The 18,874-nt window shown below is 27.3% G+C and overlaps 8 protein-coding genes across 12 annotated transcripts; 5 read left to right on the top strand and 3 right to left on the bottom strand.

Moving 5' to 3' along the window:
* Positions 1 to 232: 232 nt before the first annotated feature.
* On the top strand, positions 233 to 709 carry LOC117231693 (40S ribosomal protein S28). The gene has a single exon (XM_033490366.1). It carries the CDS (start codon positions 314 to 316, stop codon positions 509 to 511), a length of 198 nt encoding a protein of 65 aa, XP_033346257.1. The 5' UTR covers positions 233 to 313; the 3' UTR covers positions 512 to 709.
* Positions 710 to 1,015: 306 nt separating this feature from the next.
* LOC117231686 (MRG/MORF4L-binding protein) lies at positions 1,016 to 2,304 on the bottom strand. The gene is made up of 4 exons (XM_033490353.1): positions 2,005 to 2,304; positions 1,734 to 1,855; positions 1,300 to 1,657; positions 1,016 to 1,233 (listed from the first exon to the last, which is right to left on the bottom strand). The coding sequence occupies exons 1-4, from the start codon at positions 2,108 to 2,110 to the stop codon at positions 1,079 to 1,081; spliced, it is 741 nt and encodes a 246-aa protein (XP_033346244.1). The 5' UTR covers positions 2,111 to 2,304; the 3' UTR covers positions 1,016 to 1,078.
* A 49-nt stretch (positions 2,305 to 2,353) lies between these two features.
* LOC117233715 (coiled-coil domain-containing protein 115-like) lies at positions 2,354 to 3,220 on the top strand. The gene is made up of 2 exons (XM_033494271.1): positions 2,354 to 2,388; positions 2,478 to 3,220. The coding sequence occupies exon 2, from the start codon at positions 2,552 to 2,554 to the stop codon at positions 3,053 to 3,055; it is 504 nt and encodes a 167-aa protein (XP_033350162.1). The 5' UTR covers positions 2,354 to 2,388; positions 2,478 to 2,551; the 3' UTR covers positions 3,056 to 3,220.
* A 130-nt stretch (positions 3,221 to 3,350) lies between these two features.
* On the top strand, positions 3,351 to 7,253 carry LOC117233660 (DNA replication licensing factor Mcm2). Its single transcript, XM_033494162.1, has 15 exons — positions 3,351 to 3,455; positions 3,600 to 3,766; positions 3,846 to 4,009; positions 4,089 to 4,171; positions 4,251 to 4,433; positions 4,511 to 4,722; positions 4,798 to 4,990; positions 5,071 to 5,274; positions 5,345 to 5,576; positions 5,657 to 5,907; positions 5,962 to 6,126; positions 6,217 to 6,516; positions 6,588 to 6,770; positions 6,855 to 7,010; positions 7,080 to 7,253. Exons 1-15 carry the CDS (start codon positions 3,453 to 3,455, stop codon positions 7,206 to 7,208), a joined length of 2,625 nt encoding a protein of 874 aa, XP_033350053.1. The 5' UTR covers positions 3,351 to 3,452; the 3' UTR covers positions 7,209 to 7,253.
* Positions 7,254 to 7,500: 247 nt separating this feature from the next.
* Positions 7,501 to 9,004, bottom strand: LOC117233725 (zinc finger CCHC domain-containing protein 10-like). Of its 4 annotated transcripts, none has more exons than XM_033494300.1 (3): positions 8,875 to 9,004; positions 8,067 to 8,197; positions 7,501 to 7,981 (listed from the first exon to the last, which is right to left on the bottom strand). In XM_033494300.1, exons 2-3 carry the CDS (start codon positions 8,171 to 8,173, stop codon positions 7,696 to 7,698), a joined length of 393 nt encoding a protein of 130 aa, XP_033350191.1. In that variant the 5' UTR covers positions 8,174 to 8,197; positions 8,875 to 9,004; the 3' UTR covers positions 7,501 to 7,695. The 4 variants fall into 4 exon arrangements, with proteins under 4 accessions (XP_033350191.1, XP_033350177.1, XP_033350167.1 ...); XM_033494286.1 differs by having other exon boundaries at positions 8,067 to 8,216; positions 8,875 to 8,998; XM_033494276.1 differs by lacking the exon at positions 8,875 to 9,004 and adding an exon at positions 8,367 to 8,558 and having other exon boundaries at positions 8,067 to 8,216.
* LOC117233707 lies at positions 8,518 to 10,053 on the top strand. The gene is made up of 5 exons (XM_033494259.1): positions 8,518 to 8,609; positions 8,690 to 9,042; positions 9,136 to 9,473; positions 9,557 to 9,734; positions 9,803 to 10,053. Exons 2-5 carry the CDS (start codon positions 8,857 to 8,859, stop codon positions 9,890 to 9,892), a joined length of 792 nt encoding a protein of 263 aa, XP_033350150.1. The 5' UTR covers positions 8,518 to 8,609; positions 8,690 to 8,856; the 3' UTR covers positions 9,893 to 10,053.
* A 2,418-nt stretch (positions 10,054 to 12,471) lies between these two features.
* Positions 12,472 to 14,831, bottom strand: LOC117233693 (leucine-rich repeat protein soc-2 homolog). Its single transcript, XM_033494235.1, has one exon. It carries the CDS (start codon positions 14,700 to 14,702, stop codon positions 12,870 to 12,872), a length of 1,833 nt encoding a protein of 610 aa, XP_033350126.1. The 5' UTR covers positions 14,703 to 14,831; the 3' UTR covers positions 12,472 to 12,869.
* A 19-nt stretch (positions 14,832 to 14,850) lies between these two features.
* LOC117233686 (protein zwilch homolog) lies at positions 14,851 to 18,662 on the top strand. Of its 2 annotated transcripts, XM_033494221.1 has the most exons (12): positions 14,851 to 15,354; positions 15,427 to 15,478; positions 15,541 to 15,676; positions 15,757 to 15,991; positions 16,061 to 16,222; positions 16,288 to 16,461; positions 16,545 to 16,749; positions 16,827 to 16,906; positions 17,018 to 17,256; positions 17,688 to 17,912; positions 18,059 to 18,171; positions 18,247 to 18,662. In XM_033494221.1, the coding sequence occupies exons 1-12, from the start codon at positions 15,226 to 15,228 to the stop codon at positions 18,315 to 18,317; spliced, it is 1,821 nt and encodes a 606-aa protein (XP_033350112.1). In that variant the 5' UTR covers positions 14,851 to 15,225; the 3' UTR covers positions 18,318 to 18,662. The 2 variants fall into 2 exon arrangements, with proteins under 2 accessions (XP_033350112.1, XP_033350103.1); XM_033494212.1 differs by having other exon boundaries at positions 18,059 to 18,662.
* The last annotated feature ends 212 nt before the right edge of the window (positions 18,663 to 18,874 follow it).

The raw sequence follows: 18,874 nt of genomic DNA, 5'->3' as shown, positions 1-18,874 counted from the left end.
TAAATTACACGTGGTAACATTGAAAACGCCATCTACGTATTATACATTAGTAGATAGATTACATTAATTATTTATGTTTAAGACAATGAAATAATTCTTATCTTTGCAAAATACACGTTCTATATCACTAACTATGTAGTTATATTTTTTTACATTAACCATTATCATTTAAAATTTTCTAAATTAAATTCAATGATACTACTGGAGAAGCTCACCGGAAGTTGCCATCTTTACTGGACTGCGAAGCGAGAAAAATTCCTTCATTTGCGTAAAACCTCTCTTTGGTATCGCATCAAAGCCACGTGAGACAATAATGGATAAACCAGTAGTTTTGGCTCGTGTTATAAAAGTCTTAGGAAGAACCGGCTCACAAGGCCAGTGCACGCAAGTTAAAGTTGAATTTCTGGGCGAACAGAACAGACAGATCATCAGAAACGTGAAAGGCCCGGTACGAGAAGGTGATTTACTAACCTTGCTGGAATCTGAACGTGAAGCTAGAAGACTTAGATAAGCACATAAGGAGAATGAATTGCCAGCACATGAAAGTCACCAATGATGTCTGGACTCATACGATACATTTCATTCCATCAACAAAAATGGGGACTATCCAACTATTCCAATAGCACGAGCCGCCTTGTTTAAAAAAATCCCTGTCAATGAAGATGTTTCCATCTTTTGTAATAAACACTGGCTAATATTTGATTGAATATTTAATTTTGTTTTATTTTTCATATTTTCATACTTGTGATTCTACAAATGTGATGTTGCAAACAGCAAGTTACTTAATAAATTGTATTGGTTCTAATTAATATGCTCATGTCTTTTATGAAAAAATTATATGTACATAAGTTTTCATACATTTAATGTTTTCTTCTTTCTTATTCATTACAGAATATGTCGTATTTACAGTGATTTAGTTTACATTCTTCTTATAAAATTGGATTTCCAGATAGTCTTTTATATGAGACCTAATGCAATTCATGTATAGAAAAATACATGATTCACATTTTCTTAATACATTAAAATGCAACATTTATACATAATATAAGGTACAAGTAAAACAATTTTATACAAATTGTTATATCCTTCTTCGTTTTGGTGGAGGTGTATCACGTGGACTGGAAGATGCTTTAGATGTACTATCCATACTTTGCCTAGTTGGTCGTTTTGGGCCTCTTTTCAAACTTTCACGACCAGAATCAGAATCCTTACGTTCCTTTTTGCCATTTGAAGCTAAAAAAAGAAATTATGTAATCTTTTAAATGCACTTAAAAATATTGGAGACAAATATACATATACCTGTTTCATCAAGATCATCTTTCCCCTTTGATCTGCCCTTAGAAGATTTGTATTCCTTCCTAACATCTTTTATTTCTCTAAGCTTATCCTTTTTTAATTCTATATCTTTAACATATTTTTTAAATTCTTCTTTTTTTTTATCAATGTCTTTACTTCCTTTAAGGTCGCGAAGAACAGTTTCTTTTTTCGTAGGATCTTTAATTTCTTTATCTTTCTTCAGCTCCTTAAATTTTTCCCTTTGTTCTTTCAACTTTAATTCTGGTTCCTCTCTTTTTCGAGATTTAAGAGGTCCCAAAAACTCTTCTGGTAAAGAGAAATCTATCTCTTGACTAGGAAATGGTAAATCCTCCATATCATCCTGGGATATTTTGAGTACATTATCAACATTATTTTAAGCGATTATAAGTCATTTTTTAAAACATAATAGTAAGTACCAGAGCCATTAGATCATACATTGATTCCAAATGTTCCCAAATTGTTTTTAATGATAAATCCTTGTGAATAGCAACACGAAATTTTTCCCATATGCAGACCATATGAAAATATTTATTAATACCTTAATAAGCAAATATTTAATAAAATCTTAGTAGCTAGCTATATCTCTTTTGCATAAACTTATATATATTACATAAAATTATGAATACTATTTTTGTTAACAACGTAAATATAACCTAGGTAGCATCATTGTGCGAATTGAAATCTTACCAACAGGTTTATGTCCGTTCATAGCAAAGAATAATTGAATTTCATTTTCAACATTCCATTCTATTTCGTCAGCAGAAGTGTCTGTTTGTTTCTCTTTAACTGCCATTGTTAATTTTCATAAAATTACAGTATGTTTCAATTTTATAACGCTCACATTCTTTAATAACAATGGTGGTGCAAGCAGTGTAGCCAAATGCTACAACCTTGTAGCTTTAGAACATTGTGTACTATATTGTTGTTTTAAAAATTTAATATATATGAATCATAATTACATATAAAATTATCGAAATAATAAATTTTATAAAGTTATGAACAATTACTTATGAAAAAAATATCAATTTGTTATCAAGTTATCAGCTATAAAAGAAATAATTTTCATACTTGGTATGTATTAAATAAAAAAATGTATGAACATTACATTATACATTATAATATACATAAATAAGCATTATATTTTTATTTATATATTTCAGGTACTATTCCACAGTATTATTCATTGTAATCAGGTATTACTACTTTGTGTTAATAATATCTGATAATACACAATATGCATGAAAGCATAGATGACATATGTAAAGCTATTGATGAAAATTTATTGCGTAATTTGGAGTTAATGCAAGAAAAGATTGATATTGATGTCCAAATGGAGAAAATATTACGTGATGGTTACATTGAATTAGCTAAGGCTAAATACATACGAGGCAAAGAAAGTATAAGCGTTTTGCAGGTTCCTGTTGACAATGAGAGAGTAGTCACACTATTTGAATTGGAGACAAAGTTGACTGAGGAAACTGGCAAAATAGTTCCAAATTTTGACATAAGCTTAAAGAGATTGGATAAAAGTGAAGACGAGATTCAAGATCCTATAAAATGGTTTGGAGTATTGGTCCCACAGAGTTTGCGAATTGCACAAAAACGTTTTCAAGAATCTCTTTATCTTATTGTGAGAGCAGCAAATATACAAGCAGAAATTGCTTCTGTAGTAGATAAATTACAATCTTTATATTTTTTAAAACATACTTCTTGTTCAACAAATAACACTAAAATATAAAAATTCCATAAGTTTTGTCATTTTGTCTTGTTATATTATCTTATTAGCTATTTTTTTACAAAAAAATTGTTATGTTTGTAATTGTAAATATTTCTTTGTATGAGTAAAATTTATATCAAAACAATTGTAATTAATAAAAAACATGTGATAAACTCTGCTACCCAATACGATTTAAAAATTTCATTTATTACCTACGCAGAACTTTTACTATTGGTTCATCATAGTTATTTGTGAAGAATTGTTGGCATGACAAAACAGTATCCCTAAAGGAGATTCCCGCCAACTCCTACCTTTTGGTTTGAGTCTTGGAACCAAAAAAGTGATACTTCAAATCTACGTTACATTTTTATTCAAAAATTTATTTAGCTGTTATCCCGATTCTTTTAATACAAGCGTAATGGTAAGATATTAGGAATAAAAAGCCTGTAAAAATAATTAAATTCCTTTCTAATATATTTTTTTCATTGTATCCTATTACTTTTGGTATCATTTTCCTAAATCTTCGAATTCATTTATTTTTTATTCTGTTTTATATATTTTTTAGGATTCTAGTAGCCCAGCACGCTCTGATAGACATACAGAGGCAATGACATCTCCTGCACCAGAAATAGATGAACCATTTGAAGATGAAGCAGATTTACTTGGTAATGACAATGATGTTAATCAGGAAGAAGAAGAAGGAGAAGAATTATTTGGAGATAATATGGAAGCGTAAGGTTTTTTTCATTTTTTCATATACTAGACAAGATATATGTGACATTGGATTTTGGACGATATATTTTTATTTCAGTGATTATCGTCCAATGCCAGCATTAGATAGATATGATCCAGATGTAGTGGATGATGAAGAGTACTCAGAAATGTCTCAAGGAGAACGTGCAGTTGCTGAAGCCATTATGCTTAAAAGAGACAGAGCTGCAGGAATTATCAGAGATGATAGATATTTACTTTATGGTATATTTTAGTGTTGTAATAATATAATTAATATATACTTTGCAAATGTATCATACAACATAGATTTTAAATATTCAAGATGAGAGTGATGAAGAAGAAACACATGCCCGTAAAAGGCGTATGGCTGAAAAAGCAGCAGTAGGTGACATAGAAGACGCAGAGGTAAGTATTTTGTTTGCTTTTTGTTCTATTGCACAATTTATTTTATTATGTTATATAACTATGTTTATTTTCATTCTAGATGATTGAATCTATTGAGAATTTGGAAGATACAAAAGGTCATTCAGTTAAAGAGTGGGTGTCTATGTTAGGACCAAAAACTGAAATCTCCAATCGTTTTAAAAGCTTTCTTCGTACACATACTAATTCAAAAGGACAATATATGTACAAAGAACGAATTCGTCACATGTGCGAGAGTAATCAAGTAATATTTTTGTGTTATTAATTGTGTTATTAATGCTCATATAAGACATAAAAGATATTTACATTATTTTTTAATAGTCTAGCTTTGTTGTGGAGTTTCCTATCCTTGCTAGTAAAGAACATGTTTTGGCTTATTTTTTGCCAGAAGCTCCATTTCAAATGTTAGAAATATTTGATGAAGTTGCAAAAGAACTAGTACTAAATATATTTCCCAGCTATGAAAGAGTTACTGGTGAAATTCATGTCAGAATATCAGAACTGCCATTAATAGAAGAAATTCGTACATTTAGGTAAAACGTAATTATATATCAACAAAAATGTTTTGCTCTTCAAAAATATAACATAATATTTATGGTGAAAATTAGGAAATTACATTTGAACCAATTAGTACGTACTCTAGGAGTTGTTACTGCAACCACAGGAGTACTACCACAATTGTCTGTTGTAAAATATGACTGTACAAAGTGTGGATATGTACTTGGTCCTTTTGTACAGCATCAAAACACTGAAGTTAAGCCTGGCTCGTGCCCTGAATGTCAAAGCATTGGACCTTTTATGGTAAGTTCAAATATTAAATATAATCTTATTTATATATAAACAATATATTCATTCTATAAATATAGTAATACTAATTACAGATTAACATGGAACAAACAATATACAGAAACTATCAAAAAATTACAATTCAAGAATCGCCAGGCAAAATTCCTGCAGGGAGAATACCCAGAAGCAAAGAATGTATTCTTCTATCAGATCTCTGCGATCGCTGTAAACCCGGAGACGAAGTAGACGTTACCGCTATTTATACGAATAATTATGATGGTTCCTTGAACACAGAACAGGTAAGAGATATTTGCGTATGATTATTTAAAAATTTTATATTAATTAATTACTATTAATTTTGTATTTAAGGGTTTTCCTGTATTTGCAACGGTCCTTCTTGCTAATCATTTACAAGTAAAAGATTCAAAAGAAATTGTAGAATCCTTAACCGAAGAAGATATTTCTAGTATCATTAATTTAAGTAAAGATCATCGAATTTTGGATCGCATTGTCGCAAGTATTGCGCCTTCAATCTATGGTCACGAATATATAAAAAGAGCTTTAGCTTTAGCAATATTTGGAGGCGAATCAAAAAATCCTGGTATTTTCATTTCTAACATCATTTTGGATGTATTTGAAGAGTATTCAAGACTATTCAATAAAAGTCTTATATTTACACAGGTAACAAGCATAAAGTAAGAGGAGATATTAATGTGTTATTATGTGGAGATCCAGGAACAGCTAAATCTCAATTTTTGAAGTATGTTGAAAAAATTGCACCAAGATCAGTATTTGCAACAGGTCAAGGAGCTTCAGCTGTGGGATTGACTGCTTTTGTAAGAAGGTCGCCAACTACTCGAGAATGGACATTAGAAGCTGGTGCCTTAGTCCTTGCCGACAATGGAATCTGTCTTATTGATGAATTCGATAAGGTACATTTTATATGAAATGCTTGTGATAAAATATAATTATTATTGTATTTCTAGATGAATGATCAAGATAGAACATCTATTCACGAAGCTATGGAACAACAAAGTATTTCTATTTCAAAAGTGGGAATTGTTACATCACTTAATGCTAGATGTTCAGTAATAGCTGCATCCAATCCCATTGGAGGCAGATATGATGCTAGTATGACATTTTCAGAAAATGTAAGATATAATATAAGATGAGGAAGTACATTTTTATTTTATGTTATGTATTATATATCATAAGTTATATTTATATAATTTTTTATATAGGTGGATTTATCAGAACCGATTTTGTCTCGTTTTGATATTCTTTGTGTAGTAAAAGATGAAATAGATCCTATGCAAGACCGGCATTTGGCTAAATTTGTTGTGAATTCTCATATCAGACATCATCCGTCAAATACAGGAAAAGTAACATCAACACAAGAAAAGACAAATGATATATCTATACCACAAGATCTTTTAAAAAAATACATAGTTTATGTGCGACAAAACATTCATCCTAAATTAACAAACATTGATCAAGATAAGGTAGCAAAATTATACAGCCAATTAAGACAAGAAAGTTTGGTAAGTTAAAAACATTCATAAATTTTTACAAAAATTTTCAAAGTATAATAATATAAACTTCATCCTAATAGGCCACTGGAAGTTTGCCAATTACCGTACGACATATAGAAAGTATTATACGTATGGCTGAAGCAAGTGCTAAAATGCATTTACGTGATCACGTTCAAGAAGGTGATATTAATCTCGCTATCAGAATGATGCTTGATAGTTTTGTTGATACACAGAAATATTCGGTAATGAAAAGTATGCGCCAGGTATGATCGTGAATATGATTATGAATACATATGTGTACACAATGATTTTATTGAAACTATAATAAATGTTCTATTATTTTCTAGACATTCCAGAAATATCTGTCATATAACAAAGATCACAGTGAACTTCTGTATTATATACTTAGGCAGCTTACATTAGATACTTTAGCGTTTCAAAAAGCGATACACAGAAATCGTATTACAACGATTGAAGTTTCAGAAAAAGACTTATTGGATCGGGTATGGATTATTTCATTTCTTCTCCTATAAATCCACAAACCTCGTACTAAAATCGTTATTTTATTTTAGGCTAGACAAATTGATATATGCAATCTTCATCCATTCTACGAAAGTGAAATTTTCAAATCAAATAATTTCCTTTATGATGCAAAGAGAAAAGTAATAATACAAACACTTCCTGAAGGAATTGATGACTAATGAAACACAAAAATTGTCAGAATAAAATCATAATTTTATTTACAACATGATAATATTTGTTATATAAACATAAACTTTTAGAGTGAATTATATTTTGATATAATAATTCAATAAAAAATTATTTTGTTTTAAATTTCTTAACTTTTATATTTCGCGCTTTTGATTTTATAATAAATATTTCTTACTTTATGAAAAAGTCATTAGTACAAAATTATGATCTTTTTTACTTACAAATATCTGATGTAATTAGGAGGGTATTGGTATCATAATATAAATAATAAAATTCTATTACAAGCCGCGATATATAAATTATTATTTAAAATATATGTTACATATAAGTACTTTAGATATCTCAATTTTTTACAATGAAATTATTGTACATACATTTATTATATTTGAATCACCAAAGAAAAAGAGAGTACTTCATAAATATTTAAAAAATGAATATATTTATCATAAGGTTTTTTTATTTTTTATCTAAAATTTTTTATTTAGAATGTCTTTTTGAAAATAGAAAATTGTTAGAATGATTGCTATTTTTACTACTGCTACTATTGCTGCTGCTGCTACTACTGCTGCTGCTACCACTGCTACTGGAAACGCTATCACTAGAATCTGATTCACTGTCTGAAGATGAACTACTACTGCTGCTATCGTTACTACTACTGGAACTACTGCTATCAGCACTAGAATTTGTATTACTAGAACTATTAGGTTCTTCTTTCATTTTTTTTTGTAAACGACTTCTCTTCACTACTTTTTTCTGCTCTTCACTGTAAATATGACATACGATTCTCATTAGCATTACGATTTTTTGTCTTGAAACTTAATAATTTAATCATGTTTTTACAAATTTACCCATTAGATTCTTGCTGCTTCTGTAAGGCTCTCTTCAATTGCGATGTACGTGAAGATCTATGTAAATATTTTCGTTTTCCCTTACATTCATAACTCCAATGTCCCATTTCCAGACATTTTTGGCATCGTACCTTTTGTGGGCAAGAATTACTGTAAATGTTATAAAGTGGTTTAAATCAATTCTAATTACATACTATTATGCATCCATTATTCTTCCATTATAACATTTTCATGAGAAACATATTATTAAAATAATTGAGGAGTAAAGAAATCATAAAAATATTTTAATTTTATACTAACTTTTTCTTTAACACTTTCAAGCCGCTGGAACTCATATTATATTTATATTCATACTTTGTTATATTTAATCCATTAATAACTTATATTCGATGACCAATACAATTTTTAACGAAGTTTGTTTACATACAAAATAGGTTACTTTACTGAATAAGCTTCCAACACGCCATAACACAAAATGTAATTGCTTTTGGTAGGTTATTTGGAAATGTTTTAACGGAAATTACCAATCACGAGTCATATCTAGTAAGTATCATAAAGTGAAAAAAAAAATATATAAAAATTTTAATTTTATATATTTAATATTAGTCAGTGGCTTCTTATAGATTTAATAAATAAATTATAGTAAGCAAGTATTTTGAAATATATCTTTTAAGAAAAATAATATTCTTAATCGATGGTTGTAAATCCTTAGAAGAATATGGACAATATTCTAAAGGAAATTATATAAAGAAATTTAATGACTGTTAATGTATTTGTCTTATGAATTAATATGTATATGTATACATATATATTCATGAAAATCATGATGTCTCCAAATAATGAAAAGCACGATTTACATTTAATGAAATATGTTAATAAGAGTACAGAACTAAAGATTATTAGAGGTACTTTAAATACAAAAACTAATAAGCTACGACTTAAAAAAGAAATACTCAAAGAAAGATATAAAGACTTGGTAAATTATTAATAAATTTAGAACTGTTTGTTAAATATGTATATATATATCATATATCTTCTACATTTATTTTAACATTGTTTTATTTTAAAGGATAATATAAATTGCAAAGTATGGGTTACAGAAGATGAATTTTGTAACGAAATTTGGAATTTTTCTTTAAGGCATAATTTTAATTCTATTTTTAATCAAAATTCTCATATTACAAAAGTAGATGAACTTCACAAATGTAAATATAACACTGTGATTGGTGAAAATTTAAACAAAGTTGATATGTGTAATAAAGTATTAAAATTAAAAAATGAAATTGATATTACCAATAAGGAAATAATACTCATTCGTAACAAAAATACAGAAACCGATTTAAAATATTGTGAATCTACTTTAGATGATCTAAAATCTTTTTCGGAAGAGATATTACAACTTATAAGGTATTATTATTAATATTTATAGATATTACTTTTACTATGTTCAATAAAAAGGAGTGACTTATATTGGTGTATATTAATTTTAGATTAATAATTACTTCAGGGAAAAATGTATACAATACAATGATAAATCGGAAATTAAGTACAAGTATGATGGAAGAATTTACGAGTGCAAGAAAATTGTTCCAAAAATCTAATTTTTGCGGTAGTGCTTTAACTGAAAATATTGTTTCTCCATCCAAAATTATTGAAGAATCTAAAGAAGTATATAATATAGTTATTACTTATTATATGAAATTATATTTTTTATTGTATCATATTTAAAATTGCAGTGTCATAACATTAAACATAATGTAAAGTTCGGAAGATTTATTATGAAAACGCGGAGTCTTATTTCTCTTAAATATGAAAAAAAAATGTAAGAAATTCAGGATGAGAGAAACGAATTAACGTATTCGTAGAAGTACTTCATTTCGTAAAAATAATGTACTGTAATTGCAATATTGCGGAAGTCACTAATATATATAATAAAGTATTTTATAAGTTAATTTCAGTATTAAACAATAATTTGAATAAAATCAGAGTCCCAAAATGTTTATGTTATATTTATATATTTAGAAATATACAGCATCCTATATATTCATATACATTGAATTACATTAATATCATTTTAAAATTATATATACGTAATGTCGCACTTGATAGACTATTCAACAAGATTATAATTTGAGAAGTAATTTATTTCATTTTCATACAAATTTAATCATTTTTCGATCATACTATAGTATTACTTATGTATTTTAAAACTGTTGAACAGTTTATCACAATTTGTATTATAGCACTCTTTTTGGCAACTCTTAGATATACTCTGATACTCATTTAATATTTCACTGTGTGTTAAACATACACAAGTATAAACTGTTAAATGAAAATGATATTTCAATTGCAACATTTTATATTTTTTTAGTAAGGAAGATGAATGAATATATTTTGTAAATTATATATACAACTATTATTGTTTATAACACAAAGATAAGCAATTTGACATGAAATTTATAAATTGACATTAATATTTAATTAAATTCAAATAATTTGAAAGTTATTAATAGCACAAAACTTATTATTGATATAATCTATAAAATTTGTCATTGCATAAAGAAAAAACTTTTAACATGAAGTTAGGTAAAGTCTTATTTATACAGTATTATTATCGGTCTTTATTTTATGGACAAGTTGTAGAAGTTTGAAAGACAAAGTTTAATGCAAATACATTACATTATATTATAGTTGAAACATAACTAGTGTAGAAAAATTGTGTAAATAGACACATAACAAATCATACATTTATGTCAACGAGTAGTTACAGAATAGGCATACTTTTTCTTAATTATAATTAAAAGTTTGCTAAGTTCCATTTTATGTTTTATATGTTTCCATAATTCCCAAAATTAATAATTTTACATTTTCATTTACAAAATATTATAACTTAAAAAAATTGAAGTAGAATCTATGAATACTACTGTTCACTTACATCATACACAACAATGTTTCAATACCTATAATCTTTGTTTACTAACACGCATATAGTCAATGTTTTCGATATATTGAAATAACACTAACTAAAGAATAAAAAATATCTGTTTGCTATATATATATAACTTACAATATATTAATATAATATTATTTTGAGTTATACAATTAATACATGTAAAATTGTGCTAATTATTTAATTTCTTATTGCACAGCCATTACATAGTAAAATGGATTATAAATCAAATTTTTATGATTGCATTTATTAGTTTCTAAGAAAAACAGGTAGTATCAGGTGTATGAGTGTAAGAATCTGTAACATGTTTTAAAAATCAATATATTGTTGGCTATAAATAAAATCCAATCAACTGTTACAGTTATGAATCCAATATAAAACATATATATATACATATACATATAAGTTTGTATACAATTGACCATATTCAATAATGGGATCAATTATGATATAATTATTTGTAATTAATATTGGCACTATATTTCAGTGCAGAAAAAATATGAAAATTTTACTAATAATAAAAATACTTGCCTTTTTAAATGACATCAGAAGCACATATGGAACTTAGCAAAAAATGATCTTATAATAATATAAAATTAAAACTAGATAATAGTATGCTTGTTTGGCAGCTCCTTCATCTGATAAGAGCATACTAATGACTCAATTAAAAATCATAATTGCACTAATTATTACAGTTAATTAATTTAAAACGTCACAATTTTTAACTTTTCTGTAAACATATACAAGTATAAGTCAATGTATATTATAATTGCCACTGAATATTGCAACTTATTTAACAAATGTGAAAAAAATATTTTTTTATAATTATTTAGAATATTTAAATATAAGATTGTTTACATTTAGTCTTAGAAATAAAAAAATAATACGTTATTCATTACAGTATGCTAAGTGATATATAAATAGATTTTTTTGCCTTTTGGAAGAGTGTTTTCTTATGAAACCTCTCAGAACTGAAGCTCTTGCGGTATAACATAAAATAACTAACACAATATCTACTTTCACGCTATAATACAAGGTAAACTTATCATTAAAAATAATTTTAATTCTTTCGTCAAAATATCTTGTTTGTATGGCAATGGATAGCAGTAACTGAAATATAAAATCATTGATGCCGATTCTTAATTGTATTTCTTCAATTGAATAATATTATCTCACTCGATTGTAATATACTATATAGTAAATCCTGAAAATAATAATTATGTCTCCAAAAATGATATTCATGTACCTGTCTATAAGAAACTGTGAACTTAATGTATCTTTGAAGTAATGTATCTTAATATATTGCATGCAAATTAAAATACATTATATTTTATAATATTGATAAATAATATACATAAAATAAACAAAATAAATGAATGAAATATGAACTATATATATTAATAAAGTATGAGTACAATTTATGTCATTACTATATCTAAAATATTTCATCATGAATTTATTTTCTTATAGCTTTATTAGCAGTTGTGCATATTTCCAAGTCAGCACCAATTTCATAATTTATTTATATATGTTTCTTTTTTTCATATTGAGAATGTATCGCAGGCATGTGATTAGTTATTATTCATGTTATGAGAATACAAATATATGCACATTTTCATATATTATATATCCATAATTGCAGACATGTGATTAGTTATTATTCATCTTATGAGAATACAAATATATGCACATTTTTCATATATTATATATCCATAATTTATATAATTTTTATTGATGTGAGATCATTACAGTGAGAATGTAGTATTAATAGATATTAGTATCAAATATCATTTGTATCATTCTTATTAAGAATCGACATCTAAATCATATCAGAAATAATTTTTTTAATTTTGTTACATGGATCTATAAGGTCCTTGCATTTTTAAAAACTGAATAACTAAAGAAGGTCCCCCTGCTACTATTTCTGGTGGTATGTGAGAAAGTGGACAATTTTCAATTGACATAATACTGAGATTTGTGCATAAAGCTAATTCAAATGGTAAATTGTGTAAGTTAGCATTATCATTTACATAAAGTGAATCTAAATTTTCTAGTGTACCAATTTCTTCAGGTAAATAATTTAGATTGTTTTCTCCAACACTTAAATATGTTAAATTTGTTAAATGACCAATTGCTCTTGGCAAAGAAGTTACCTGATTAGACTGTAAGATTAGCTTCTGCAAGTCCCTTAGGAAACCAATTTCATTAGGTAAAGATTCAATTTTATTTTCTTCGAGATCTAACACTCTGAGTTTACGCAAGTTCGCTATGCTGGCAGGAATACGTTTTAATAAATTATTAGAAAGTATTAAGACTTCTAAATTTTGAAGGCATTGGATATCATCAGGAATTTTTGTAAGTTGATTTGTACCTAAATTTAATTCAACCATATTGACCCATGTCCCAATATCTAATGGCAAAGCAGTCAATTGATTTTCTTTCATGTTTAACTTTGTAAGGTTCTTTGCTCTAGAAAAAATAGCATATGGTATTTTATCTATTTTGTTATGTTCCAGATTGATGGAATAAACGTTTGTAAACTGAGCTGGTCCTCCTGATGGATATGCAGTAAAAGCATTCCTGGACAATGTGATTGTTGTCAAGTCTGAAAGACTTGCAAGCAGTCCATCTGGTAATTGAGATACTTGGTTTCCTTCTACACTAAATTCATCCATTAATTTACAATTTGCCAAGGACTTTGGAATACTAGTTAATCTATTATATCTAAGTCCTAATCTTGTTAATAAGACTAATCTTCCAATTGTATCTGGAATATCCAAAAGCTCATTGTGTTGCAAATCAAGTGTAGACAACTGGACACAATTCCCAATTTCTTCAGGTAAATGTTCCAAATGATTATGGGAAATATCAAACGTTATCAAATTGACTAATTTACCGATACCAGCAGGAAGTTCTCTGATTTTATTCTCTCTCAGACTCAGCATTGTCAAATTTGTCAAATTTCGTATATTATCACTTACATATCGGACTCGATTGAAGCGTAAAAATAATGTTGTAAGATTCGTCAGTTTATATACGACATCGGGTATTTCGCTCAGTTTGTTGTGCCTTAAATCAAGGACTCTTAAAGACTTCAAATTCTCTAATGTATTTGGTAAACTTGTCAAAGAATTTTCACTCAAAGCTAATGTTTCCAAATTTCCAAGACAACCAATTTCTGGCGGCAACGTAACGAGTTTATTACCGTAGAGATAAAACTCGACTAAATGCGTCAAGTCCCGTACCGTACTAGGTAGATGAGTAATATTCGATTTACTTAAATCCAGCCGCTCTAAACATTCTTCTTTACATCTGGTAAATTCTTTAGAAACATCTAAATCAGCTTGTATCGGTTTCCCTTTTTTTGTAGTTGGCTTCGGTTTATTCGATTCCGGGTGTTTGACAGTTACTGTTTTTTTAGTGTCTGGTCCTGCTATGGACGCGGACGATAATTTTTTTTCTTTCGTTTGCTCTTTATTATCCCGTAGGACATCCACATCCTCAGGCATGTCGCCGGCTGTACAGGTGGTTAAACCACAGCCTTCCAAATATTCAGGAATATCTTGTTCCTTCATGTAAAAGTTCGGAACACTGTCTTCGAGGTCCTCACGGTCCCTCTTCACCTCGGACAAACACACTGTTGAAATGTTACCCACACCTGTCCAATATTTGTTCGACTTTTTCATAACCTAATCACTATACGTAACTATGATTATTTTCTGAGTATCTTCTATTTTTACGACATCATACTCTTTTTCAAGATTTTGTATTTTACAAGTATTGACATATCGATGTCATCCACTGCAAGTAGCGCAAACGCGAAACGGCTGTCCGAGGATTAGACGAACAACGAATACCTGAACACCGTTCCAAAAATCAGCTAAACATTATCTTTCGCTATATCATATGTGTTATACATATTTTTCTCAAGTGCATTATGTTCTGAATAATAATTATATTTATAATAGATAGACATCACATATTTAAAATTATTCGAATATCAAGTTTTATAAATTGAAATTTGGGATTTTTGGTATCCAATGTACAATAACACATAGAAATATAGCTTAAATGATATTAAATCATGATGTCTTCTTGGACACAATATTTCAAACGTTTAAAATTGCAATTCAAATATTTTTGCAACGATTTTATAAAATAAAGTTGAATAAACTGTAGTTTAAGTCTGAATTACAAATAATTATCACAATGTTTGAACTTGAATTATTGCGAAAAAAGTTAGATCCTCTTGTAAAAGTAGATAAAATTTGTTTGTCATATGTAAATCGTATTTTTCCCGAGTTCAAAGATATGCCGTATTTTATTCTGTATAAAGAAGTATGTTGCATAATTGTTACCATTTTAGAAAAAGGATTATTTTAGTAAATATATTCTCTGTTATTTTATCAGGCTTCTGAATCTATTAATAATCATTCAGAATGTACCGATATTGATGAAACACGTAAGTTTTTTATACAATAAAATTTTTTTATTCGTGTTATAGAAGCTACTTGATTATTTTAGAATTTGACCTTACTGGATCGCCTTTGAAGTATTCATTTGGAGGAGAAGACGATTTTGAGGATAGCACAATTTTGATAAAGCAAAATTGGTATAAAGAGGAAGAAAAATACCTACCACTAAGTAGAACAGAAGCATGGTAAACTTATAAGAATTGCATAAAAGATATTTCTTGTGGTAAATATAATAAGTAACAGTAAAAGCATGATTTTATTTTAGTATTGCATTGAATATATGCATTGAATTTATAAATGATTCTTTTCCACCAATATTTGCACTTTGCGATGGTAAGGATCATAAGAAAAGCAGGTTGTTAGGTGCAACAATCGAAGGAGAATGGTTTACCACCATAGAAGCTTGTTTTGATGGTATTGAAACTTTTGAAACTGTTAAAAACTCTTCTTCTAAAATGTTTCAGAATCATTTGGAGCTATCAGATGCATCTAAACAAGATGTTAGTATTATCGTCCTTTTTAATAATCTACACATAATATTTATAGCATAATTTTATTCATGTATGTAGATTGCTGTCTCTGCATTTAGTACTTTTGATTTATTTGGAACAAAAGAGGAAATGATTGACAAACATAATAATATAAAAAGTAATTTCGAAGGGAGTCTAAGTGTAGAAATACATACTTGCAGTTTATCATGTACACCTACAAGAACATCCAAAAATAATTTGGTAACATTAATTAATTATAATGAATTGAACATATTTCTTCTTTAATTAGTTCATGTTTTATTTAGATTGTTCAAGTTACTACAAATTCAAATAATACTCCTTTAAAAGAATTATGGAAACAATTATTATTGTTAAATCAATATTTGTGTATGATAGAAGGTCATACAAAGAATATAGATTCTCATTATAATTCAATTCCCTTGGAATTTCCACATAATTTTATAAATCCATATGAAGAGGTATCCAAAAATTGTTGTATCTGAGATATTTATGTACCATTTCAAAGATTTAATAATGTCATTTTGATGATTATTTAAAATAGGAGCATGATAATATATTGAGCAATTTAAATCTTTTGTTAAATGGAGATTACAGTTTTAGACATTCTAGTGATATTGAGAAATACAAAATTAATTTTTCAAATGAAGAAAATTTAGAAAATGATACAAAAATTCATCAATATATTCAGAGTCTTCCATTTAGACACAATTTGGATTTTACAGACTTTTTATGGGAACTATTAATAAGTGAGTATATGTTATCTTTGTAGTAATGTAAAAGTAAATTTGTACCTGTGTATTTAAAATAATATTAATGCTTACAGAGAATTCAAGTTACTTTGAAATGATAAAATGCATTCATATAGTGCTTGATAAAATTCTAGTGAATGATTGTTTGCCACAGGTAATATTAATATTTAAAAAGAAAATTAATTTTATTTTTGGATTAAATATGATCAAGAAAGGTGTTTGTAATTATGAAATTGATATATATATATATATATATATATATTAGGTTAATTATACAAATTCAACAAGGTTTGCGAAGATTATTACCAATCCACATCAGGAGAAAGTAATTTCACATTTATTATCAGGTAGTTTACCATTAGAATATGTTATAGACATGGGCTTTGAAAAGCTGTGCAGAGATTATATAAGCATTTTAGCAAATGCAAGATTTGGTGAATTGCATGATATTCAACAAAAATTAAAAAAGATATCTTGTAATGAGTTTACAATTGATATCTATAGGTATGTATAATGAAATTATTTATATTGCATTACATTATATATATTACAATATGTTTTCTCAGAAACCGTAGCAGATATTGACGAATACTTTTTTTTTAAATTACACGAGGACTGATTATTTGAGGAGCAATAGATTTTTCTGATACAACTGCTAAGGTTGCTAGGGAGATAAGGAGAACTCCCTTTATTTTTTAAAAGTGGCATGCCATATTAATATTTATCCATTTACATACCTCTTATGAAACTAAATAGCATTTACTTGAAGGATTTTGCATTATTCTGCGTAATTAAAGAGTTATGACAGAAAAAATCCTCCTGTACCATTGAAATCAAAAAAAGGAGTTAGTCAATATCTGTTAAGGTTTCCGAGAAAACAGCTTGAACACTTTATGTAGTCGACCAACACAAATATGTGTTGTATGTGTTTTTAGAAAAAGATTATTATATTTGGTACAAATTCATATATGCTTGGAATTTATATTACTAATACAAGATAATTTAGAATGTTCAAATGATGATTTAAGAATTTTATTTGGTTGTGTATTCAAACAGTATGTCAGTGACAAATCGCCAATACAAAGTTGCGATTTACATCAAAACAAAATTTATACTTTAAAAACTCCCCTTCCCATCTCAGCAGTGCATCATTTACATGAGTAAGTTTAGTAATAATTTAGTAAATTATATCGTTTTCATATAACGAATTTAATATATATTTATATTAATATAATAATACACATTACAAATTTAAATTTATATAAATATAAATTTCATATAAATATATATTATATGCTGCTTCCAGAATTCCAAGTGTAAGAAGAATTTCACTTTCATCTCAGTCTAAATTGAGAAAACTAAAGACAATTAAATACTGTAGTCAGTTACCGATTTTTCCAACAAGTATATATCCATTAGGTAAAATTCTTATAAATAATATAATATTTAAGATAATACTTACATGCATGAAATTGTTCCTAACATTTTTTTTAGACGATTCAAGTACAATAGGTGAAGGATATTATGTGCTCAAAACAATGTTTTCATCTAATAAAATTAAATAAAATAATGATTTCAACATACTTTGACAAAATAAAACAAGCAAGATTCAGAACTTTATTTGGTCAGGTATTAAAAGTAATCCGATTATATTGCGAGGTAATTATATGTTTAATTTATAATTAATAAAATAAAAGTTATAAAAGCATTTTTCAAATACATTAAATGTATTCAGTGTATAAATATAACTAGATTTATGAGTGTTTGTACTCTCAGTCATTGATAATGTACACTCCAATTTACTATTAGACAATACTTTCACTGACCTAAACCTTGTTAAATATATATATATTTATATATATAGTATGAATTATACTTTTAATTCAAACTACTCTTCAATGTACAAATATATATGCAAAGTATGTTATATTCGTTAAAATATCTGGTCAAATTTTTTATGAACTTTATAGCCATCATTAAAAAGATATATACTGTTACATACAATGTAAGTCCTCTATATTATAGAAATAGACCGTTCTATGCTTTGAATCCATTTAACATACTTTGGTTGTCTTTATGAGTATCAGTACTATTAATGATAAAAATTATATCAACTCTAAGC

The sequence above is a fragment of the Bombus vosnesenskii genome, unplaced genomic scaffold, assembly GCF_011952255.1.
Source record: "Bombus vosnesenskii isolate JDL3184/JDL3185 unplaced genomic scaffold, Bvos_JDL3184-5_v1.1 scf7180000013263, whole genome shotgun sequence".
NCBI classification, from domain to species: Eukaryota; Metazoa; Arthropoda; class Insecta; order Hymenoptera; family Apidae; genus Bombus; species Bombus vosnesenskii.
The sequence above is the reverse complement of the archived record's forward strand: the minus strand, read 5'-3'. Positions and strand labels throughout refer to the sequence as shown.